Consider the following 25,274-nt stretch of genomic DNA (forward strand, 5'->3'; position numbering starts at 1 on the left):
ACAGCACGCTTTTTTTTTTTTAATGATCCTTTTTTTTGTTTGTTTGTTTGTTTGTTTCCTCCTCTCGATCTTTGGGGGACGGAAAGCCATCAGGTTCAGTTTGTCTCTTACAGTCCTGTCACTAAGGCCGCTTCCATGATGACGCGATCCGGGGTGACGTAGTCTGCTGCTCCCGCTGACGGAGCCGCGTCCCCCGTCTCCAGGGACCACTGCTCCGGGTGGACGTAGCTGTGGGGAGAGATACTGCAGTTATTTACCAGAGTGAAGTAAATCAGTACACAAGTGCAGCTCTAAAGGACTCGTCTGACACACTGAGAGTATTTCTTTTTTCATTTCATTTCCTTTTTTATTTACTTCTTTCCTCCTCTTTTCACCTCATTTTCTTTCCTCTCTCTATCCTCTTCCTTCATATTCACCTCCCTCTTTCCCTCATCCTTTCTTTTCTTTCATCTACCTGTTAATTCCTACATCATACCTTTTCTTTCTCCTTTCCATCCTTTCTCCCTTGTAACTGCCCACCTTCCTTTCTTTCCTTTCTGTTGTCTTTTCCTTCCTTCTTCAACTGATCTGAAAGCATTAAAATACCCCAAACTCTTGATACGAGTTTCTTTTTACCTCCAAACCAAAACTAAAGCCTCCCCTCGACGATGACACTTTTAATCAAGTAAAACTCTGAACGCTTTTACTGCTTCGATTGATCTGAGGGACCTCAGTGTCTCCTTCACGTCTCTAACTTACTCGCCGTCCATGTGAGCCGCCACTAAACTCTGAAAGGAATGTGAGGACTGGAGGGGCGGAGCCTGCAGGTGTCCGTCCAGACAGGGGGCTTCGGCGGGTCCACGCCGAGGCACAGCGGTGTGGTCGGCGGCGGCCTGGTCGGAGCCCGGCTGCAGGTGAGACGCAGGTTGTGGGTACTGCTGCTGGTCAGAGAAGGTGTCGGAGCTCGGCGAGGACGACGGCTGACTGCCGCTGCTGCTGGACGTGTTGGCGTCCAACATCTCCAGGAGGAGGTCGTAGACCAGCACCACGTTCTTCCTCTTCATGGTGGACAGATGGTCCATCCCTTTGTTACTGGACAGAGAGGACGAGGGAATCACACGTCACTGATCAAATCATTTCAAGCCTTCAGGATCTTCAGGAGGACGTGGAGGTGTTAGCAAACAGCTGGTCGCTCTGCAGACTTCGACTTTTCATTATAAAGGGTTTTATTGACAGTAGCTCCACCTTAAAATACTTCCTTAAAAAGAAGAACGTCCCAATAAATGCATTGATATCAGTCAGTGTTGGACATTTTCTATTTTGTTCTGCATATTAAGACACTGATTTCAATTAAGTCGCTCTGCAGCTTTGACATCAATGCAATTTTAATCAGAAATTCTTGAAGTTTTGTTTCTAGTTAATGAAACTATCATTAATATAATACTAACGAATGAATAAGAGTAGAAAAGGAGTTCATAACTTGCAGCCATCAGGCGAAAACCTCATATGTGAACATGAAAACTGGGTCTTTTACGGGATGTTTGCTCCTTCACTGACTGTGAACTTTCACCTTTTGGCTTGACAAAGCTTCTAAAACCTCATTGGATAATAATTCTAAAACTTGCTGATTATAAAGTGTAAAAACACTATGTTTTTATGTTTTTATGTAAAAACACGCTGTATAAATAATTTTTAGTGGTTCCTTGGAAAGTCTCTCTGTCCATACATCGTACGTCTGAGTTTACAAACACAGAGGACGGACACAAAGAGCGCTAGTGTCTAAATGTCTCTGAGTACGTCTTCTTTGGATCTGGATTCTGCTGCAGCTTCACGCTGTACCTGACGTGGCGGATGTGGGAGAGCAGCATGGTGAGGTGTCCGAGGCGCAGAGCCTGCTGCTGGGTGGACAGGCCCAGTTTGGAAATGGCCCAGACCAGAGCGTCGATCACCGAGTCGAGCAGACGCAGCAGCTTGTTCCTGCTCTCCAGCTCCTCCGCCGTCTGAGGGGAGCTCTTACACAGATCTGCAACACACACACACACACACACACACACACACACACACACACACACACACACACACACACACACACACACACACAGTTAGCCAGCATTGATCTTTCATCAGTTCTTGGATTCAGTCCATTTCTGAGTGAGCCAAACTGCAGCACAACAAGCCATGTGAGAACGTCCTCTGATTGGTCAGATGTGTGTGAGGCGGGAGCAAGAATGGAAACACAGGCAGGAGGTCAACTAGCCAAAAACCACGCGGTCTACGCTGCGCTGGTCCAGGTCGGACTTTGACTCACTCTCTGGTCACCTGCGTCCCTCCATGCAGAGCTCACCTGGACTCACTCAAACCTGCACTCACCGGCCTGAAGCCACCTCCTCTAAGGGGTCTCGGCATGGTGAGACTTCTCAGAATTAGCACTAATGATGCTAACTTAAGCCGTTGAAAATAAGAAAAGGTTCATCCTCTGGAGAGCGTGAATGAATGAATGAATGAATGAATGAATGAATGAATGAATGTTCCAGTGAATCTCACAGCTGCCTTCTATCGACTGAGCTCTGATTATTTCTGACTCACAGGGTTCGGCTGACATTTCCTGTCCTGAACTCATCTAAGAAGCTGAATGACTTCTTTGAGGCACGGCGGGTCGATCCTCGTTCCGGTCCGAGCTGCGACAGCTCACTTCAGAACCTCTCGCATGCTAAAAGCCGAGCGTCTTCAGTTAAACAGAAACCGACGCTCGTCAACATCTGGGCACGCGGCTCACTGAAGACATCATGATGGACGTCCCAGGGCGGCGCCGAGGAGGAGCTGTAGATCACCCCGTCCGCCCACCGCCGCCGCAGACGGAGCAGTTGAGCCACCGCGTTCCATCTGTCAAAATACATAAATCCTCGAATTCCTCCCTGTTCTCTTTGACTTTTCAGACTCAATTTCACTTCTTTCACAATTCGTCCTGTTTTCAGCCACAGCTGCAGTGGAGCAGAGTCAACAGAGTCTGGCAGAGGCTGGCGTGTGTGTGTGTGTGTGTGTGTGTGTGTGTGTGTGTGTGTGTGTGTGTCAGAGAGGAACTTTGTTAAACTCTGTGAGGACGTGCTGGGTGGGTGGGGGGGCACTGTGACCGCTACAAAAAGGCAAAAAAGTCCGTCTTCACAGGTCGTCTCATCCAAAAGCTTCTTCAACAAGCTGACCGTCCTGCCAGGCCAACGTGTGAGGGAGGGTCACCTGCACGTGTAACGACGTCACATCCAACAGGTGGGAGTGTACAGCTCAGCTGACCGCGAGGTTCCACCGCGAAACGCCATCAACACACAGTCTGCCTTTCTGCCACTAGAGGTCTCTCAACCAACACAATAACAAAAGACGCGGTTCGCAAAGCAGCGTGGGATCATGGGAGTTGATGTCCAGCGCTGCTGATGAAGACCTGCCCTGACGTGACTCGTGACGTGATGAGTTAACGTGTTAAAGTTTTATTCACGTAACGTAAAGTCACGTTAGCCGACTTCCTTCCTCGCTCGGTGACGTTACGTTTCCTTGAAGTCTCAAGTCTCAACACAGTATAGAACATAGGTTAAGTCATTTTTAGGCATTTTGCTGCAGAAATGCTACATATAAGTATTTGTTTCATGGAAATTTGGATGCAACAGCACAAAACGTAAAATAAGAACGGCAGTTTTTGTCGGACCACAAACGCAGGGATTGAATAAGCATCAGCTGGAGCTGATTAACGTTAATCCTGTAACACCTTAAACGACTTTTTCGGCTGTTTGTTTAACGTGTTTTCCACCAGCAGGTGTTTGAACCGAGAGGGACCATCAAGACCAAGTTTGAGGAGAATCATCATGTTTGAAACTCCTCATTTCTCCATCAGGACCTTCAGTGAGTCGCTCCTGAAGCAGAAGCTGTGAACGTGAGAAGGCTTCGCTTCATATCTCATATTTTCTACGTTACACTGCTGTTGTCACGGCTCCAAGTCGACGTCTTTCGGCGTTCTCAACCAACAAAATGTGACCGGAGAAAAAAAATCTTGAAACCTAATTAAACGATTCGATGATTTGCTGTTGATCTCGGACACAAATCAGCTTCTCTCAGCGCCATCTGAACAAATCTGTGACATCTGGAAAACCATTTGAAAAGTCCTTTTTCCCCTCACAGCTCAGGAGTTATGAGCGTTTTAAGTGTTCTGCACTTTAGAAACTCTGCACCCAATTTCAAAGGTTTGGTTTTTTATAGATATCCTGATTCTGCAACTACCAGATAAACAGAGACAAACATGCTGGAGACGCTGCAGTGATGATAAGAAAACAAACCCTCTGAGGTTATTTATCAGAACAACCTGAACAGAGATATTCAGGACCTCATCAGATGTGTTTAAGTGCAGGTCAGGTGTCATTGACCCACTTCGGTCCAGATTATGGATCCAGGCAGCAGAACAAAGCCGAGGGACAAACTCATCTGGGTTACATAAGAGCCAAACACCCTCCGCTGGACAAGCTGGACCCATCCAACAGGATTTCTCGCTCATTACAAACTAACTGGTGCGTCCTGGAGGCTCGTCTGGGTCGGTTAAACTCACTGGAGTTGAGGAGGATCATGGCCTTCAGACAGACGTACTCCTCCCTCTGAAGCTTCAGCTCACGAAAGCGGGAGGTGGCTGCCAGCAGCATGTCGAAAATCTCCATGATGCCCTCCACACACTGTCCCTCCTCCCTGCAGAGACACAGAGGACGTCAGAGAGAGGGACGAAAGGACAGGAGGAGGAGAGTGACGGAAAGGCAAGAGGAGGAGAAGAACAAAGGGGTTAAAGAGGAGGAAGAGGAGAGAAGACGAGCTTTAGCTTTGACGTTAACGTACCTCACTGAGCCAATAAAGCTTTTTGAATTGAAAAAAAGAACAGAGAGAAAGAGGTGAAAAGGGAGGAGGAGAGGAGGAGAGGAGGAGAGAAGGAGGTCATGAATGGAACTAAGCACACATTCTTTACTTAAATCCTAATTTTATCACCACAGTCACTGAACAGCTGAGCAGACAGCAGCGACTCTGCTGCTGTCGGCTGAACTGCTGCTTTGTTTGGAGACGTGGGCGTCGGTTCTGAGGCCCGGACGCAGGTGAGCTTATCGCACCGGCACGAGAGTCACGGCCGAGCCCGGCTGCCTGTGGCTTCCTGGTTGGCAGGTGTGTTATCATCACCTGATAACACCGCAGCTCATTAGTTGGCACTGAGAGCAGCCTCACTGACAAAGTGAACCTAAGTGCCTCGTTAATGCTCTAATTACAATAATAAGATCAGAGATCACAACAAACTGAGGATCTGGATCCGGACTCAGGTGTGACAGCTGGGATGCAAATTTACACGCTGAACTGGAGGAATCTTCACATCTGCTCCCAAAACAATACCCAAAGTGTTGATTGGCTCCAAAAACATTAACTATGTCCTGTTACCTTCGCAAACGTTGCACCTCACACATGAAAAATTCTGGATTTGAGGCTTCCAGCTAGCTAATTCACAGTGTGGCAACTTTTCTCCAAAACAGCTTCACCATCTGTTAAAAAGTAAAAAACCACAAAAACTTAGTGAAACAGTGGAGGAAGAGGAGAGAGGATGAAGATGAAAGGAGATCCGGAGACAGAGACTCTGCTTTGTGGCTCCCTGTGAGCCTCTGGTTGAGCGAGTGGATGGATTTGCGTCCAGGATGTTGTCCTGAGCCGTCCAAGGAGACAGGACGACCGCGGGCTAACGGGGACCAGAGTGAGTCTGTGTTATGAAAACACACCCAAGGTCAACCTAAGCCTGTAGAGACAGTTTCCGTGGTAGTGGGGGAAGAAAGGTCAAACAGCAAACTCAGCCACCAGGCGAGCGAGACGCAGTCCGGCCTTCTGTCCCCGCTGTCCTCATGAATTCACCTCAATCAGAGGAAGTTCATGAGGACAAATCTGCATTAGGATTCCGACAGAACCATCACCATGAACACACACACACACACACACACACACACACACACACACACACTCCGTCCTGCTGCCACAAACACTCACTACAGCACTAAACGTGGATTCATCCGCCGCTGAAAGTAGTCCCAACAAATGCTCTATTTCCTCCCATCTGAGTCACGTTTGCTGAAAACGACACAGATCATCTGTTTTAGGAAATGACTGAGCTTTTATTTAAAAAGGAAACTGCAGCGCGTCTTCAGCAGGAACCAATGGGATTGGAAAATATCAAGCAGCTGACCGGATTTATTAGGGTTTTTAATGTGGGAACCAGGAACATTAGGCAGTCAAAATGTCTGGTCCAAATGGTCGTGAATTAAACCATCATCATGTGTTTGTGTATGTTTGATTGGGTCAGGCCCACTGCTGCACACCTTTCTGTGAACTCTACAAACAACAGCTCCAGCCAACATCTGAACTGGACTTCCTGTCATCATCTGACTGCGCTGCAGGAACATTAAACGCTGCTACTGCTGACAAATTACAGGAGTAAATATACTGCGGTTCATCACGGAGTTCAGGCTGCTGGCAAAGTGGCGTCTTAATTACAGCACGTTTACCATGAATACAAAGGGTGAAGTGAGGTGTCAGAGTCGGCCAACTGCTGTCTGGACAAAGTTGAAGGTCAGCGTGGGAGCAGCGGATGATAAAAAGAGTTCTGGCAAGAAAATGAGGCAGCAGTCGAGAAGAAGCAGAGATATATCAGCAGCAAACACCGCCGATATCTTTGTCCTGTTTCAAGGCCCGATTGTCTCCGTTTACTGTGTGATGTCAGCTCGTCATCAGAGCGTAACACTGTGGGAACATTATACTGTAACCACAATCTATGTTGTGGCAAACACGGCATCAGCACAGCCGACCCACACTGAGACAGAACAGCTCAGCTTCGTTCACGCTCCTCCACATTCAAGAGCCGCAAAGAGTCGAGTGAGGAGAGAAGCAGACGGCCTGTTATCAGAGACAGACAGCCGGCGGCAACGGTGGAACATGAAGAGCGTCTCAGTCTTATATTTATATTAAATAACGTAATTAGTAACTACAGCTGTTAAAGAGTATTTGTAATAGAGTAAAAAGTCAAATGTCTCCTTTTGAAAAGCAGAGAAGTGTAAAATAGAGGAGACAGAGCAGAACATCAGTGCAGCTCCTGAGTTAAAGAAGCAACTCTGCATCACTGAACTACTTATTGTGCCAGTTTTTATCTTTGACATGAATTAATTAGTGAGTGAGAACAGCGTTTCTGTTAATTGATTCTACTGAGCCTGACTCGAGGTTAAGCTGCTGTTAATGAAATTCAACACGTCTCGCACATGTTTAAAAAAAAAAAGCTAAAGCTAACAAGTGTTTGTGTGTCAAACAACCTGCAGACCGGCCCCTGCACAGTACTTCTAAACTCAAAGATCAACTTCTGGAGGATTTTTGTCTCATCTGGAAACAAAATATCCAGATTTATCAGAGCAAGTTTTAAACGTCCACCTCTCCTCACGACAGCCACACTCAGCAAAGTCTTACAAAGACGTGACGTCCAATGAGTGTTACATGCACTGGACGACTCAGGAGCATATCTGAAAATCGATGCCTCTGTGGTGGATAAACCACGATTAAGCGCCCCAACAGGCGAGAAAGCATGTGAAGTGCCTCCTTCCAGAAGACAAAACGTGATGCAGCTCCATACAGGCTGCCTGACACGATAGAAGACCAGGTCTCTGAAGGGTTCATTAGGGCAGAGTGGTTGTAAGTGTGCTTTGTACTGTCGATGACAGAAGGTGTGAAAGGTGCCGGGGAGCCTGCTCACCTGTTGAGTTTGAAGTCTGGAGAGAAGATCAGCTTCCCAGGATGATCCACCGACCTCCACATCAGGCCCAGCATCAGGATCTCCAGCCAGCAGCACTTCAGCAGGTGGATCTGGTCACTTAGACTCAGCTCTACAAAGCCTGCGGACAGACCTCATAGATTTACACCTCATGTCCATTTTCTGCCTAGACTCAAGCTTTTTTAGTAGAAAAACGATGATGATGATGACACAAACTCCTGAGGATGATTTAAACCTGGAGGTTTGAAATATGACACACATCTACAACAAAGTGATTAAAAATGCCTTTTTATGTCAACTTCTAGTCACCACAAAACCAGTTTAAGGCTAAGTTCAGTGAAAGGATGAACTCAGAAAATGACCAGGGACAGAGTGCATCAACGCAGCGAGCCCAGAGGCTTTAAATGAGATCTTATCTTGTACTTTCCAGGTCTTTACCGACCAGCAGCAGCTGGCTCAGAGGCTGCACGCAGCATTTCAACAGTCCTGTCGTCGCACGTTTGCTAAATCTGAACCAAGCTGATTCTAGAAGATGCTGTTGGCTAATTTGCGAGCTAATAAGCTACAAAATTAAAATAAAGTTTACTTCTGTTGATGAAAGCTTGTAGTTTCTCCCAGTCATGATGCTAAGCTAGGTTAAACCCACTGCACAGAGCTACGCATCCCATCTTGTACTGACGGCACAAAGATCAAATTCATGTCAAACTTCTCGTCTGATTTTCTGGGAAAACGATTTGTTGAAACTTGCCCCAGTGAGTCCAGCTTTTTAACATCATGATGAGTTACAGACAGAAACAGAGAGGCTCTAAACTACAGACGCTAACTCTCCAACGGAGACATCACGGAGCAGAAATGATGTCTTTCGCCTGGCAGCACCGTGCTCACCTGTCTGTGCTTCCTTTTACAAAGCCGACAAAGCACACTCATTTTCTGTCACAGTATAGAAAAAAACAGGGAAAATTGTCTTTTAAAAAATCTGGGAAAATGGTCTTTATTCAAAAAGCTGGGAGTCTTTGTGATCCCTTCACATTAACACCTCTCCTGAGGAGTTTCCTGCTGGGCTGAACACTGGCTGAGAGGAGAGGAGAGGGAATGAAAGGTAAGAAAAGACGAGGAAAAGGTAAAAAAATGGACGGGAAAGTGGTGAAAGAGGAGCTGGATCAGCCAGTGGCTAATCGCAGCCCATAAATTTAGACACAAAAGGTTAATGATTACTAATCCGACTGGTCTCGGCCTATCCACGCAGCCATTATCTCATTTGTTCGTTTATTTAACCATCACACGCAACGTCTGACACACAACTGACATGAACAATGGCTGAAGACGTGTTTACTGTAGCCGCGGCTTTGTTTTACCTTTATCACCCTCAGCCTGACTTTTCAGTAAGCCTGACTTCCACACACCGCTGATGGTGACAAAGCCAAGCTGGTCCCACTGACCTGGATCATCAGCACACATCACAGGGCCCGAATGTTTACCCTGACCTTAACCTTGAAGCGGCTCTTTCACCCGGCAAGCACAGCGTCCCGCTTCGTTTGACTGCGTGCACACTGGACTGAAGCTAAGATCCTCAGTCGAGTCTGTACTGACAATAAGACTGTGACCAAAACAACACATAAACAAGGGACCTTTTCCAAAAAGTAACCAGAACGAGCAGGAAAAACAGAGGTTTAAACAAAGGCTGGTGACGTCCTGTGTCGTGTCGTGGATGCACAGTGATGCACAGCATGAAGAGTTTAATAAAACCAAATGAAATAATCAACAGCTGAAACTGAAAACTGAGGACAAATCCACAACAATTCAAAGCCTGTCACTGTCATGTAGTGTTCTGAAATACTTCATGTGGATTAATGCAACAGGTTTGTTTTAAAATGTGGAATTAAAGTCACTGAAAAAGTAAAAAGTCACTGATTTTGGGAAAAAAATGTGACTTTAAATACTTCGACAGTCTGGATGTTACCTGGGATCTTTTTAGCCCAGCTGATCATGAGGACCAGCTCCTTGTCTGCCAGGTTGGTGAGGGACATCATCATGCTGGCCTCGGTGAAGGGCTTCTTCAGGTCCTCCATGAGGTAGATCTCTGGAGGCTCCGCCTCCATGATGCGGGAGATGAACTCCTCCGGGCTCATGGCCGAGTGGTGCATGTGGTTCCCGTGAGCGAGGGGGGCGAGAGGAGCCGCCAGATGGAGAAGCCGCTGGGCCTGAGAGCCCAGCCCCACCCTGACCAAACTTCTGCCGGCGGGATCCCGAGGCTGGAGTCCACCGCGGCGGTGTCGGGCTCCTCGGTGGCTGCAGCGTTCGCGCCTTACACCTGGTGTGAAGACAGCAGGAGAAACAGACCAGTGAGGCCTCTTCGCACTTTATCTAAGATGACCGATGAATAAAGACCTAAATACGACATCTTTCTGTTTTCTTAAAAACTCTCCAACTATCAGCAGCAGGGTCTCGACCTCTGAGCGGGCTCCTGGTTCAGGTGCCTTAAAGGCAAAGGTCTTCATCACTGCGTGCAGTGCAGTCATGAAAGACTTAGGAAGTCCACAGAGAGGCTGGTGCAGACAGTAAATTACTTGGGTCACGTTGGCTTCCCAAACAGAAAGCTCACTCTTAATGATAGCGGTAGTTTCTATTTTCAATTTTATTTCCGTGGATGACGTCATCTTAGCGCCAAAGAAAGACACGACTTGTATCGTTGGATAAATTCTAGGTTTTACCCCAATGACGGCCAATCACAAGCTATTCATCAGCATTTATCAAAGAGTTTTAATTGATTAAACGTGCACTAACATTCTAACATTTTTATCTAAGACCTCAATCAAATGGTGAGCAGGCATGTGGAGAACGGAGATACGGGGTGTCAGATCCACGGAAAGAGACGCCAAACTGCTTTAAAATGACACAAAGCTAAACATCTGCTGTGTTTCATTCTACTGTATTTAATAAATGCAGGACATAACATTTTGTGAAACTATAATAAAGCGCCTGTCCTTTAAATGTGAAGCTACAGCGATGGTTAGCTTAGCTTAGCTTAGCATAAAGACTGGAAGCAAGGGGAAACTGCTAGCCTGGCTGAAGGTAACACAATCGTGCATGAGGATTTTCACTTTTTGTGCAAACATACCGTTAATTAGAGAAATTTAGAAGTCGTGGTAAGTGGATTCTGTTCATCAAACACTTATGTTAGAACAGGTGAGCACCTACCACACTTCATCATGCCCACTTCGTAGCATTTCCGTAAGCGGCAGGCCTGGCAGCTTTTGCGCCGGTTCTTGTCGATGGTGCATTGGTTTGTGGCGGGGCAGATGTAGTCATTGTGTCCTACGGAGAAGGAAAGACAGTGCAGAGATCTTTAAACGGACGAGGAATAACTGGCGTGTAGACGTGGACTGAAAGGCCGAGCCGATACCTTGGATGCTCCTCTTGAAAAAAGCCTTGCAGCCCTCGCAGGACCACACGCCGTAGTGGTACCCCGACGCGTAGTCGTGACACACGGCGCAGAAGTGCATGTCGGCTTTCCCGACCGCGGAGGAACACGAGGAGTTCACGCCTTCCACTCCTTCCCCCGATCTCTTCCCCAGCGGCTTGTTACAGCCGACGATGGAGCTGCAGGAAGAAGCGTGGACTCTGAAAAAGGACAACTTGACATTTGGAATTTTAGCCTGTCATTCACCTGCCATTAGTCTTCCTGCAGGTACTCTAACGCTGGAAATGTCTCCACAAGTTTGTATCAGTCCACTGGAAAACACAATGTGTATATAAATCTGCAGCATCCATGACCGCTGCCTCTGTGACCATCAGCACAGGAAATGACTACAGAGAAACATAAATCCACTGATGTGGTGACAGACATCCAGCAGAGTCGGTGCCTGAAAGCGAACTTTGGATGAAGCTTTTAGCAAAAGTTCAAGCAGGAATAAAACAGTGAGCCTCGTCATCATCACACTCTTTGCTCCGTTTCTCTGGATTCTGCATGCGGCCTTCATGTTATCCAATCATCTTAGCAGAAGAATATTTAAACCACATGACCTATTTTGTCTCTGCACCACCACCACCGTCAAATTGTGAAATTCATGTTTACTCAGTTGATAATTAGCCAACAGACGCCTGTAAAAACACGCCTTCAAAACACTGAGACCAGCTTTAAGTTATGTTTTTGTCCATGGACTTATTTTAATTTTTCATTAACAGACACAAAAACACACGAGAGAAACAAACAATTTAACTGTTTTTTAGATTTAAGAATGGCTCACCGGCTCCCGGTTTGCATTACAATGTGTTCAGATAGTGTTCATGGACACCAAACTCACAAATCTAATGATGTCACTCTGCATGCCAGCATCTGGAACAAGTCAATTAGCACCCGCTGAAAGTCTGTCTAGACCGGTCTTCAGTGGTCAAAGGTGTAAAAACCAGTGAAACACCTGTCGAGTTACTTTTGTGGTGTTTTCACATTGATTTTTCTTCTCTTCTGATCTTACAGTACCCGTCTTGACACATTGGTGAAACATAGCTGGTCTGAAAGTTTTGATTTAACCAGTAAAAAATCTCACTTCTGAGGCAAAGACAGCAGATGTTTCTGTTCATGGAAGTCTTTGGATGAACTGAACTGACAGCTCAAATCACACAACAGCAGAAGATTTCTGCCAGGCCACATAATTACACTGCAAAGTACACAAAAGTACAAGAAAACCTTTATTTTACCACAAACATGCTCTAAGAAAGTCATGGAACAAAGCTTCTGGAGGTCCATCAGAGACAAAACGTCGTGTCAGAAAGCCTTCAAATTCAGATTCACCATTGTTTTTACTATTGATAGTATTTCCATCAATGGGTTTGTGTCAGCAAACCTACCTGCTGGCATTGATGCTGTGGGCTTTGGACTCCAGCCAGGGCGCATGTGGGCTGGATTCATTGTAGACGAGAGGCTGCGGGCAGTGCAGAGTCAGTGAGGGCATGGGGGGGTGGCTGTGGGAGGGCCAGAAGGCCGACGGGCTGAGGGAGGGGCACAGAGACGAGGGGCTGTCGGTGATGGGCGGCCGGGCATAGCTCAGCACGGACGGGCTGTAAAAGGTCAGAGGTCCGTGGCTGTGGTTGTACTCGTGGCTACTGTCCGTGTACGGGGCGGGGATGCAGACAGTGTGGCTCTCTATGGCCAGAGGGGGGCTGTACACGGCGGGCAGGAGGCCCGGGGATCCGGGCCTCTCCGAGGCTTTGCTGGAGTCCACCTCCTGGAGCTGAAGCAGAGGTAACGGGTGAGCATCCAGCCCGGGGGAGGAGGCCATGTCAGGGGGAATCGACTGTGTGTGCTGACAGTGATGATGAAGACGATGCTGCAGCAGCTGGTTCCTCTAGTGCATATTCTGGTGCAGACGAGTCCTGCAGCAGAGGTGGAGAAAGACGGTGTTACAATTAAAATATGAAATCTGAGTTAAATAAATCACCTGACGAGGTCCCACTCAGCACTGACACGGTGATTTACAGGTTAAACTTCACTGAAGAGTCAACGTCATGGTAAGAACCCCTGTAAAACAACAGCGTGTTAGCGGCATCATTTTGAGCATGTTAGCATGCTAACACGCTAACACACCCGTCAGATGCTTTGAATGAATAAGAAAAGTGAGAACAGCTTCGAAATCAGCATTTGTTGAGAAGTATCAGCAACTTCATCACCATCACCATGTGACAACATAAATAAACACACACACACACACACACACACACACACACACACACACACACACACACTGCAGCCTCATTAAAGTCACTGCAGTCTATTTCTGCTGGACTGCAGGCAGACGCTGTTGACAAAAAGCTCTCTGAGATATCTTATGAAGAATGAGGTAATACCTTCTCTCTGTACTCAGAAATGATGAATTCAGTTTGTATTTGCAAAAAGTCCAGACGTAACAAGACATGTTCCTCTTTTATTGTTTACCTTCATTTGGTCTGCATCAGACAACCAATACTGAGCTGTTGTGACTCAGTTCAGTTCACTGGGAGTTAACAGGGATCGCCCTCCTGCCACCGGTGTTGTTATTGTCCAAGGACATTCAAGAATCCACATGAAAACACAAGATAATGGGATGTTTTCTTTACTGCGTGACTCAGTCGGAGGGCGAGATGAGATCCTGCCGCTGCACATGTGGACAGATCAGGCAAAGGGAGCTTTAGGAAACAATTATAGACCTTTCCCCCTCACAGGAACTACCCCAGGAACCTTTCTGGGAACTCAGGACCTTTACCTGCATCTCAACTCAAGGAACCCGGGAATAAAAGTGCTGGACATCATACAGACGGCTTCACACTGTACACAAGCACCGGTTGGTTGTCATTTCAGCAGCAGGAACATGACCTGCGACGTCTCGTAGGAAGTTTTTATGTTTAAAAAATGTTGTGCAGTAGACTTTTCAATAACTCGACAATGTAGCCACACGTCAAAGCAGAAAGGTAAGCAGGAAACGCTCAGCAGACAGTCACTTTGCAGACAGGTGTCTCACCTTTCGGGCATTTTCATCCCTCCTTTCCAATGTCCATCAGCCAAAATCACAGTAAGAGACTTGACCAGTTCAGTCAACTCAGAGAATCTGTTAGCTCCTGATGAATATCAGATAGGAAATCATTAAGCTCAGGTGCTTCGCAGTACTAGATGATGTGACTGACGTGTGGACAGGTGAGGTTCTGTTGAGCACCTGCCACAAACTGACTTCGATGAGCCAGATTAATGATGCCACAGCTCACCTACTGTGTCCAAGGCAGTGTTGTGCAAGTTACTGAAAATCAGTAATTCCAGTTACGAGTTACTTCTCTTAAAAGTGAATTACTTGACAAATTACTGCAAATAAAAGCAACTTTTGCATTAACTCTAAAATTTATGCTTCAATTCTCTTATCAGTGCACACACAGCTGTGTGACTTTAGTGTTCCTGTGACGCAAAGTGGAACAAAACAACTGTTTGACTTTATCACGGTAATGACAGGAGCTACTAACACCCCCGACCACCAGAGGGCAGCACTGGCCGGTGTTCCTACCGTTAAGCTACACCCGTGTCGTCTTGGTTAGACAGAAGGTTTTGGTCGAAGAAGATCCACAAGATGTTGGATGTACACGTTTAACTGAGCTTTGCGACAGCAGCAGTGAGAAAAAATTAGAATTGATGAACCGAAGTTTCTTCAGTTTATGTTAGAAACGTTTACAATCACTTCGACGGAAAGCGATCTCACGCTGACCGAACTGTCGCCGTCGCTTGACGCTGGATCATAAAGTGGAAAATCCGGTGAAGAGCCTGCTCTTGGTTATGTTTCAAAAGTAGTGGAATTACAGTAACTGCCAACCCAGGTCAAAGGTAGGAGACACACTCTGTCCTCTGCATATATTAACAGTAATATAAACTACAAACGTTTGTTCCAGAGACAGAACATAAAAGCAAACAGCAGCCTGTGGGACGCAGCTTAATAAATACTGTAACCAGGCTGTGCCAGAGAGGCCACGAGCTGGTTAATGAGTGTGAGAATCCAACATCACAGCGGCCGGCAGCTCTGCACGGCGAGCCACGAGCAGAGACACACGGCTGGGACGTCTGAGACGCTTCCAGGTCTTTAACTGTCTCTTTGGATATTTTTCACCAGCCGATTATTGGATGCTCCATAGACCAATGCCTGAGTACACACACAGTGAGCTGGAGGTCGCTTTCATCTATAGTACGGTGGCCCTCAAGTGCAGGTTTTACCCCAACAGTGATTCACATTAGCCGATACTTTAGCTAGTGACAACTGAGGCCAGGTGGCGCAATTATACGATAATATTAAACGCTGAAGTGAAGCCTTATAGACTACATCAGACCCAAATCCTATTTTTGGAACATCCAGATTATGTCCGGATAAATAAATAAGTTTGGAAAACAATGACAAAAAAAAAAAAAAACACATGAAAAGTGAAGTTGGATCTGAGCCACATCTGGAGGTGTGTCGATATGCAAATTTCCACAGATGTGTCTGAGTCCAGATGCTTCAATCAGACTTCCAATGCGACGTCAATGGAGTCGAATCCACACTGCTAGTCGCAGGGCGGTATGCAGGACAACACAGAGACGACAACCAAGTGGACAGACGCTGAAACATGTCTGCTGGTTCTTTGGGAGGAGGCGTCTGTCCAGGCAAAGGTCCAATTTCTTCAACACTATAAAGCCAAGTCGCTGGTGTACAGCTACCGATGCATACGTTCTTAATGCAACAACCAAAGCAGATTCGCAGCTGATGTTGGACACACAAACCCAACTGGATCACACACAAACAACAGTGCAGACGGTCTGTCTTAAAGATCGGATCAGTTTGCTGACGTTAGCTAACATTCAGTGTGTTGAACCGAGCGAGGATGCACTTAATCGTATAAGAATTCAACTTTTCATCCGTAATCCGTTAATTTTTAATCTCCTCAAGAGAGAAAACAATGGTTTGAAATCAAAACAGAGAAGAAAACGGAAACAGTATAAAACAGAAAAATGGAGAAAAACAACCAAAGCCTTAAAGCACATGACAACAGATTAAAACGGAGCAGATAAAAACATATTGCACAACCAAAAGGTAGATGCCAAACACAGGTATTTATTGCTGATAACGCCTACTTCCTTATCAGATTTCCAAAGTTTACCAACACTGAACAGCACAAAACAGGACTTAAAGACATTAAGAGATGTGTTTGAAAGCTCAGATATGGTCACTGTAAAGATTTCAATAGCTGTTAAATGTCTGCAGGGTGGACAGGAGACGTGCAAAACAGCAGAAAGGTCAACGCGTCAACAGTCAATATGTGTCTCACACGTGACAGGTCAAAGTGGCCTCGAGCAGAAGAATGCACCCTTACCTGTTCACTCGCTGGCCAGAGACAATGACAGCATGTTCCTGCTCACCAGCTGCTCGTAACGAGTCACTTCTGAACTGAAACGTCACAGCAGGTCAAGACCTTCTGTCCCATTTTCAGACACTCCTCTGAACACACCACAGAAATGCAGCCTCACTTTTTTTTTTTTTTTTTTTTTTTTTTAGCTAATTTTGAAGGACACACACCATGTGTCCTTTGCAGTGTCCCACAAGTCCTTGTGCCCCAGTCACATGGTCGCGCTGAGCACATAACCAATCTGAACATGTTTATCACATGGAATGACAGAAACATGGATAAAGTATATGAGTCAGTAGCCGAGTACACTATCTGTCAGTTGTCCATCATGTGTTGATGTTAAACATCACAGCTTGTACTGTAAACTTGGAACTTGTCCCAGTTTCCATTTTGAGGGCAACTTTCGAGTGACTTGGAACTTAGACAATTTTGTCAAGGAGCAACTGAACGCATCATTACTTTGGCTCTGTGTGAGGCTGTATGGTTCATTTTGGGGAGGAGGAGCAGGGACAGCGGAGCCTCCTCTGAAGCAGTGTTCAGCTCCTGAACCAGGATGAAGCTGATATCAGATCAGATATACGTCCACAAATAGTACTTTCAAGACGTTTCCTCGAAGTGCATTCGGCATTCTGCTGGTACAGTTTTACCTGGTTTATCACCCAGATAATCATCACAGTTACGTGCAAATGCCAGCTGAAGTTGTTCCACGTTAAAGTGCAAAGCAAAACTTTCACCAACTCGTCAACAGATTCAGACCAGAGCAGACGAGCTAGAGGTGTGAAAACGCCCTTAAACGCTCTCAAAACTACCGTCTGAATTTTTTTAAGTTCACAATCTTTGACCTCGAGGGGCCAGAAAATCTGGAGCAATTCTACACATCAAAGTCTGTTTAAAGGTCTTGCAGAACTCTGCCTGAAATCTGATAAACTGCCTCAAGTGATGTCACTCGAGTCAGGGTCAGCTGGGGCTGAAGAGTACAATTTTGAAAATGGAAAAAAAGATCTTACAGACCTCTGCAGCCGCTCATCTTGAGGCTACGTTAGCCACGACTAGCATAGCACACCCAGATTTCGGGCTGTCTGTGGTCAAGTTGCACTGTGGGTAATGTAGGCGCCAGGCGCATCAGTTTCTGTTCAAGTGAATCTGAGAATATTAGAGGAGTGCAATGCTAAATTGGTGGAATACGCAGCTTGTTGTGGGCTTTCAGTGCCCCCTGGTGGCAGAGGAAGAAGTGAATTTACTTAACGCAGCTTCAAACGCAACATATTGTCTGACTGCATCTTCTGACTGTTGACATCAATGACTGGAATGAACTCGAATCCAACAATCCTCCAATTCGCCAACAACCGCAATCTGGGTCCACATTTAAAACCTCGTCAGACCAACAGGACAGAAGCAAAACTGCTGTCTGCGAGAGCTTAGAGGAAACTTCGAGAAGACGGTGGACTAGTTCAAGATTCTTTGTCAGAGGATTGTCCAGTTAGCCGAGGCTCAAAAACACACTCACAAATGATCATCAACACAAAGAAAGCCTTCATACCGAGCACGCGGGGACAGTCTGCGTCCGCCTGCACGCTGATTGGATTACTCTGCTGTCACACCTGTTGACGCTGACGCTGACTGATGCGCTCAACGAAAATGTTGTCGCGTCCATGACAATCTAACTGTCAGAGCTGAACAGAACCAGATGAAGGTTTACAAAGCAAGTGCACAGCAGAAGGGTGGATCCTCTCACAGAGCGGCGGCATGTCAGGAAATGAAGGCGTTACAGAGAATAAACACACGAGGCACAATAATAGAAATGATCATATTAAAACTAATTGCCTCCATCCTGGCTGACATTTCACACCCGAGTGTCTGCTCAGACTTGGCAGAATTAGACACTCACATTTACTGAATCCACCAGTCTGTGAATAATATGTTGTTTGGGAAAAGGTCTGAAGTGAAACATTTCGCCGACCGAGTCAAAAAAATGCACAATGAATCAAAAAGACACGACAAAGATTCACGAGACGGCTCACTTACTTCTCCAGGCGGTGTGGCTCAACACTTTGGCTTTTACCCATCGACTATATAACGAGCTGTTTTGTCAGACGGTCTGAGCTGAAGTTTGAGCTTTGGACAGACTGGTGTTCATGGCAGCCTTCCATGGTAAACCACCAGGCAGGCAACAAAGGGTCAAAGGACACTGTCTTAATGCAACTCTCTTATTCTGACGTTTCATTCATGTTACCACTGATCTGGGCTCTACAAACAGGCCTGCAGGGCTGCACTTTCGCTGCTTTCTTTCCCACTTTTTTCATTTCCAGTAAACAAAAACTTTTCCCACAGCACTCCAGTCCCACAAGATACATTCAGACAGAGGAGGAATCCAATCAATGGTGCAGCTTTAGCAAAGTTCTACCTTTTAAAAATACAGCGGGCTGTTTCATGAGAGAGGAGGAGACATTTGCATCTGAATTCAGCTCATATTGTGAAAACTGCTTTGGCTGACTGTACATAAGGAAGATAATTTAGGGTAAATGTATCTGGAACTGGGTTTTTTTTTTAATATTCTACTGATTTCACAGCAGAGATGAACGGCAAACTGATTACAGTGTCTCTGACAACCCATGCCCCCAACACGCGGATAAATATGACTGAAATATCGTAACTTAAATACCAGAGAAGAAGATTCTGGGCTTAAATACTGAGCTTATTCTCCTTTGGCGGCAGTAATTTAATGACACAGACAAGAGCAGCTAATAATTCATTTATCTGTAGTTATTTAAGAGGAGCCAAACATAAACTAACCAGCAGCCATCAGACACAAGAAGCAACAAGAGGCAAGAGGTGAGTATTGTTTCCCTCACGCTGTTTTCCATGGAAACACCATTTCTGTGACCTAAAACGTGGCTCACATGCGAACGAGAGGCTCAGTCCTGAATGTGTTTCATAGTGGTGGTCTATGCAGAAAAGGCCGTACTGCACTGCCTCTGTTCATTAACACCTCCAGTTACAGTGTCACCGAGGCGCTCCGTGACCTGCTCACTGACTGTGGAAAGTTTTATTCAGAGGCGATACAGGAAAAGATTAACCTTCTTTACACCAATGAAGTCTGTCCTGATCCTCGATTGATGATTGACAGGAAACAGTTTGGCCGGACCTCCTTTTAGCAGGAAGTGAGTGTTTTTGGAGGAGCTCGGCGGCGGAGCGGCGACACCTCGCGGTCGGACGGACTTCTGCTCAAACACCAGCTCGCAGTGTTTTCACTTCTGTGGAACAAACTGGTTGAAGGTTAAGTAAACCAGGCCAGTCTTTCATGTGCAGAAGCAACACGCAGCACGAAAGGTCAAAGGTCGCCGTGCTGGCAGGAAACACTGCTTTCCCTTTGAGGGAGGATGCACTGTAAAAAATCAGGCTTCAGATATGATTTTATTTGAAAAATCTGCCAGCGGAGGGAAAACGGAGGTTCAAATATCGGCTCATGACGATGGAAGATGAAGGATGTCACATGACATGTCGCTGAGGGGCATTTTTTATTTTTTGCAGTGCAAATGGATTCATGTTTGAGCACACACACACACATCTAAAGTCTTCATATTAACGTATGAATAAAGTGTGATGTTTAAAAAAACGCCTTCTCTCATTGTCTTTACACATTTTGTCCTCGTACAGTTTTCAGCTGTCAGCAATGATCACGTTCTGCTCTATGAGGTTTAAATTTACCATTTGAGTAAATGTCTTAGTAGTGTCTTCAAAAAGGTCCCCAAACTGAGGAGACGTCAGCTTTAAAAGACGACCGTCAGTAACTACATGATCCAATCTTCAGATTTTTTCTCACTTATTTATATCAATTTTCAAAACAAGGAACTAATTCAGTCCATCATTCCACAGCCGTGGAAAGCCGCAGTATAGGTTGGTATTCATCGAGGAATTAAAAAATGATATGAATGAGATGAAATTAACTGCTTGTTGCAGACACTTTAATCCTGACAGACAGACAGACAGACAGACAGACAGACAGACAGACAGTCGGGACATAACATGTAAAAGCTGGACGGATGTTATTCAGTTATTAACACGAGGATTTCCAGTTCAAACATGTAGTAATGAACTACTTCACTCCGTCGTGATTCATGAATGAACGATGGAAAAAGCCTGGAACACCCTGCAGAGTCCAGTCATCCAAGACCCCGTTCACACTGGAAAAATGTGGTTTTATCTCAGGATAATGGGATCTCTCATGTTTCTGACCACCAATGCTGCTCAGATCTGCCTCCTCCTTTGGACAGAAGATAAGGTCAAAGCATGTCGGTCTTCACCATCTCAGCTGGAGCTGCACTTTAAAAAACCATCAGCTTCAACATCCATCTATGAAAAGCTCCGGAGGGCACGCAGGGCCGCGGACTTTAACAAAGCAAGTGTGAGAAACAGGAAATATCACGAGTGAGCTGCACGAAACAAGAGCCCAACATGAATGAAAATATGGTTTGCAGGCCCGCGTATCAAAACCTGTTTATTTCTCGTCTAAAGGAGTGCTGAGCCCCCTCCCCTGAGGACAAGGCTCCCAGCCAGCAGCACATACCAAAACACAAAGACCCCCAGCAAAACCATTAGCCGGCCTCTATTCCTCCATTCTCCCAGCCTCACAAAGCCGACAAGGAGCTGCTGGAGGAGACGAGCTGTGCTGAATTGAAGAGGTGGACAAATTACATGGGAGCGGGAGGAGCCGGAGCGGCTCGCAGAGGAGCCCGACGGCGAGGGGCTTCGGCAGAACCGACAGGCTGATTACAGCGCCGGGACGTGGAGTCATTTTTCTGTCACTGCTGCTGCTCCGTCTACCTGCCAGACAGGTGCGCCCCGTCCAATGTGGTGCTGTACTGCACGAAACACAGCACGTCCTTAATGAGTCCCGTCATCTGCAGCCTCTCACCGTCCCACTTTCCCTCAGAGTGACGAGATGTGGTGAAATATCAGAGATGAAATGACGAAAGATTCAAATTTTACACGTCAGTTTCTGACTGTGACTGTGAGAAGCTGAAACAATGAGTTGATTAATGTCTTTTTTAAAGGAAAGACGCAGCACGTCACCCTGTTCCTGCTTCGAAAATGTCAGGTTTTTAAGCTTTCCTTTAACATGCATGACAGCTGAATATCTTTAGGATCTGGACCGTTAGCAGTTAGCATGATAATTATAATTAGCACTATATTCATTAAGACAACATAGATTTTAGATGACAAATGTTACTGCATTTCTACAGCCTACATTTCAAACAGATACAAAATATGAACACATATATTTAGAAAATGGATTCTGCACTTTGATCCATGAAGCAGCAACGTGGGTCACAAGCGTGCGCTTCGAGTCCACTCACGGCGTCTTTTTGATATTATGTTTGCGTAGAGCCACGTCTGACCTCCACACACCACTGGGAGTTAAAGCTCTCTGGACCAAATATAGCACACACACACACACACACACACACACACACACACACACACACACACACACAGAAGGTTTGCACACCAGCTGTCACTTTAAAATAAAGCTCAGACTTCGACTCTGAGGTTTCATCACGGCTAAAATACACAACGTTAAAAAAACCAACACCTTTAATTGACCAAAGCGGCCATCGAACGGCCAGAAAACACACCAATGGCCAATCACATGAGCCAACAGGAAGCTGTGATTTCATCCGTTCAGCAGAACACACTGGTCCCATTACAACACAATGGGCTATATTTAGAGACGGTTAAAGGTGTCCTCTGCACTTTTCACAAAACAAAGTTTTATATTAAATCTCTGCTCGTGCTGAAAGCGTCTTCTGCCTCTGACGCTTTGAAAACCTGCATCTTTTCATCCCATTGAGTTTTCTTGGAGTGTTTTTGAGCCACAGCCGTCACTGCAGCAGACATGAGCATCACGAGCTCATGTCTTTTAAGCATGACTCCACTTTTAGCCTCACAGTCGTCGCTGTGTGTGTTATTGAGTATTCGCAGTTCACTAAAACACACAGAAATGTTTGGAAAATGCAAAGTACAGTTTCAACAGTGCGCATGAGAAACTGGAACTAGAGAATTTCGGGCATTTTTGCTTGAAAGATCACTTAATTAACGAAGGAGTTGCCCGTTAATTTTCGGCCATCGTATCAGCTGTTTACTGGAGTGCATGAAACATGAAGTCAAGGTCACGCATGTGAGACTCCTGCACTGATCCTGTAAGATCGCAGCAGGAAGCAGCTGCAGCATCGGTTCATCCCACAGTTCACAGCTTTACACACAACCTTTGGCTCAGATCGCTCCTCTGAAAGCGAACGCGGTCCACAGTCCAGCGGTTTTCTTCTCAGAGGTCTGAATCCTTTTCACTGCAGCGTGCTCGGTGTGATTACAGCCTGACAGGAGCGTGGAAACACACACGCAGAGCTGCGTTTCAGCGGCCGTGTTTTCGTTACACTCTGTACTCGGGTATCTCGGGTGATGGACGACCTGTGGATGGCGTGGGGGAGCTATCAGGAACTGTTGAGCAGCGTGACCTTGGCGAGTTTTCGGCGCCGGCCGGTGGAATGCTTTTCAACGTGGGCGAAACCCCGAAGAACAGAAGGGGATGTGCTCAAAGTCCAAGCTTTTATTTCGGGTAATGGCAGGACTTCCCTGCATCCTCCCCTCTCCACACACACACACACACACACACACACACACACACACACTCTTTCACTCCCCCACAGCTCAGTTATTTGCGAGTGGAAAAGGAATCTGGTATTTACAGTTACAGCCAGATTATTATTACACCCTGAGCAGACTCAAGGCTGACAGGCGAACATCCTCACCGCTCTCCTCTGAGGAGCCTGAGGAGCAGGAGCACAGAATAATCACCGGCGACGTCAAGAGACCAGAGCGCAAACCAAAGGTCCCTCCCCAAAAAAACCACTGTGAGAAGCTGCGGAGGAACAAGAGTCTGCAGGAAGTTTAAGAGGAAGCAAAAGGAAGAGTGCAGTCAGAGAACACTGACCTGTGTTCTACTGACAGGTCTGACCAGACTGATTTACACCTGCTGGTTTGTGGTCTGCAGACTTCTTCTTGTCTTGGATGCACCTCGGCTCAGAGAAACATGTGATTTAGTGCTCAAACTGGCTGCAGTGCAGCTGAGCAGAGGCAGTGATGAGACGTCGTCCTTATTAGGGCTGATGACCGACCGTTAACGCAAACTACACGTTAGATACGAGGAAGGATGATGCTTATTGACACTTATTACTACTTATTTTTCACAGGAAGTTCATTATATTAAATTATTCTGATGCAGTCCTGTTTTCATGTTTGTATCCACATGACTTCTTTTTCTGGGTTTTCAAGTCAAAAGGCTGACAGCAGACCCTCGTTCGACGTCCTGTGGAGTAAAGATACTGAAGCTCAGACACCAGCCTCGGCCTGAACACCTGCTGTGACCGGGCTAGTTTCTCAAGAGGGTCATAAAACTGAAATTTAAATATCCTCCGGTTTGCTGGTGGACAGCCGGACCTGTCTGGACTTTCTCTGCTCTGAGACACTGAAGAAGCTGCAGCCATATAAAGGAAGGCGGGGCGAGCAGTCAGTCCATGTCTGATGTCTCTGTTGTCTCCAGATAAACGCTGACTAATGAAACACTGAACCCCTTTTTCCTTTTCTTCAAAATGTTACTGCACAAACGCCAAATGTTCAGATATCAAGAAGAGATGCATTTAGAAAAACTTAAATTTTAACATCTGCATTTCCATGACAACTGCATCTGCTGAGGATGACCGAAAGCTCTGGAACAGCCACTAAATGGACTCAGAGGTGAGGCTGCTCTGTGCCACGTTAATCAGCTGGAGTCTCTCAGTGCGTGATGACTTTTTAATCCACAAACATCAACAGAAACACAGAAATCTGCAGTTTGAATTCATACTTCACTCAGTTCTGCTTAATGAACCCCAGGATGTTCCTGAAAGCTGTAAAACTGATTTTACAGCTTGATCTTAGCTCCTAAAGGTTGGATGGAGCTAACGGAATCACACACCTGCCGCACGGTGAACCAGCTCCTACAAACGTCCTTTTAAACGCTTTTAACCTTTCACCTGTTTAACCGTAAGTCGGCTGATTGTCACCTGGACAGTTAACTAAAACCAGTCACCACATAAACGCACCGCTGAACTCCTGAAGAAGCGAAGCTCTGCGTAAAGTTTCCAGAGAAACGCGTCTGATTCTTATCAGCGGAATGAACGCGAGCGGAGCGGAGCTGCACCTGTCGGGCTGCCGGCGGCCGCTTTGGCTCCGCAGCGCGCTGCGCTCACACCGCCTGCGCTCCTCTGGATGCAGAAGTTACGGATGAAAACGCTGTTCGTGTCACAAACCTGTGCCTGGGTTCCGGCGGCGCTCACAGGGGCAGATCAGCCGCTGCTGCTGGACTTGCTCGGCTGTCAGCGTCTCCGGTGCCGCCGCTGCAAACTGAGAGGACGCAGGAAAAACAGGAACGCGTAAAAGTGAAACTACACACGGACATCACATCTACCCTGCGCGGTATTCCTCCACAACTTCTTCCTTCCTGACGCGTAATTAAACTCATTTCCCCTCATCCGCTCCCCGGTCCTCAGGGTGCTGGTTT

At 46.4% G+C, this 25,274-nt stretch overlaps 1 protein-coding gene across 2 annotated transcripts; it reads right to left on the reverse strand.

The window, feature by feature from the left end:
- esr2b (estrogen receptor 2b) lies at positions 1–25,274 on the reverse strand. Of its 2 annotated transcripts, none has more exons than XM_076748235.1 (10): positions 25,024–25,274; positions 12,635–13,159; positions 11,190–11,386; positions 10,985–11,101; positions 9,747–10,097; positions 7,769–7,907; positions 4,565–4,698; positions 1,819–2,002; positions 739–1,071; positions 1–228 (listed from the first exon to the last, which is right to left on the reverse strand). In XM_076748235.1, exons 2-10 carry the CDS (start codon positions 13,063–13,065, stop codon positions 108–110), a joined length of 2,007 nt encoding a protein of 668 aa, XP_076604350.1. In that variant the 5' UTR covers positions 13,066–13,159; positions 25,024–25,274; the 3' UTR covers positions 1–107. The 2 variants fall into 2 exon arrangements, with proteins under 2 accessions (XP_076604350.1, XP_076604349.1); XM_076748234.1 differs by having other exon boundaries at positions 11,190–11,407; positions 25,024–25,102.

Source organism: Chaetodon auriga, chromosome 14 (genome assembly GCF_051107435.1).
Source record: "Chaetodon auriga isolate fChaAug3 chromosome 14, fChaAug3.hap1, whole genome shotgun sequence".
In the NCBI taxonomy this organism is placed as follows: domain Eukaryota; kingdom Metazoa; phylum Chordata; class Actinopteri; order Chaetodontiformes; family Chaetodontidae; genus Chaetodon; species Chaetodon auriga.

Coding starts and splice junctions, on each gene's coding strand:
- esr2b (XM_076748234.1), bottom strand. CDS start 13,065: ATGGCCTCCTCCCCCGGGCTGGATGCTCACCCGTTACCTCTGCTTCAG. Junction 11,408..12,634: donor CACAGCATCAATGCCAGCAG/GTAGGTTTGCTG, acceptor GTCCTTTTTCAG/AGTCCACGCTTCTTCCTGCA. Junction 1,072..1,818: donor TCCCACATCCGCCACGTCAG/GTACAGCGTGAA, acceptor CTCTCTGTCCAG/TAACAAAGGGATGGACCATC.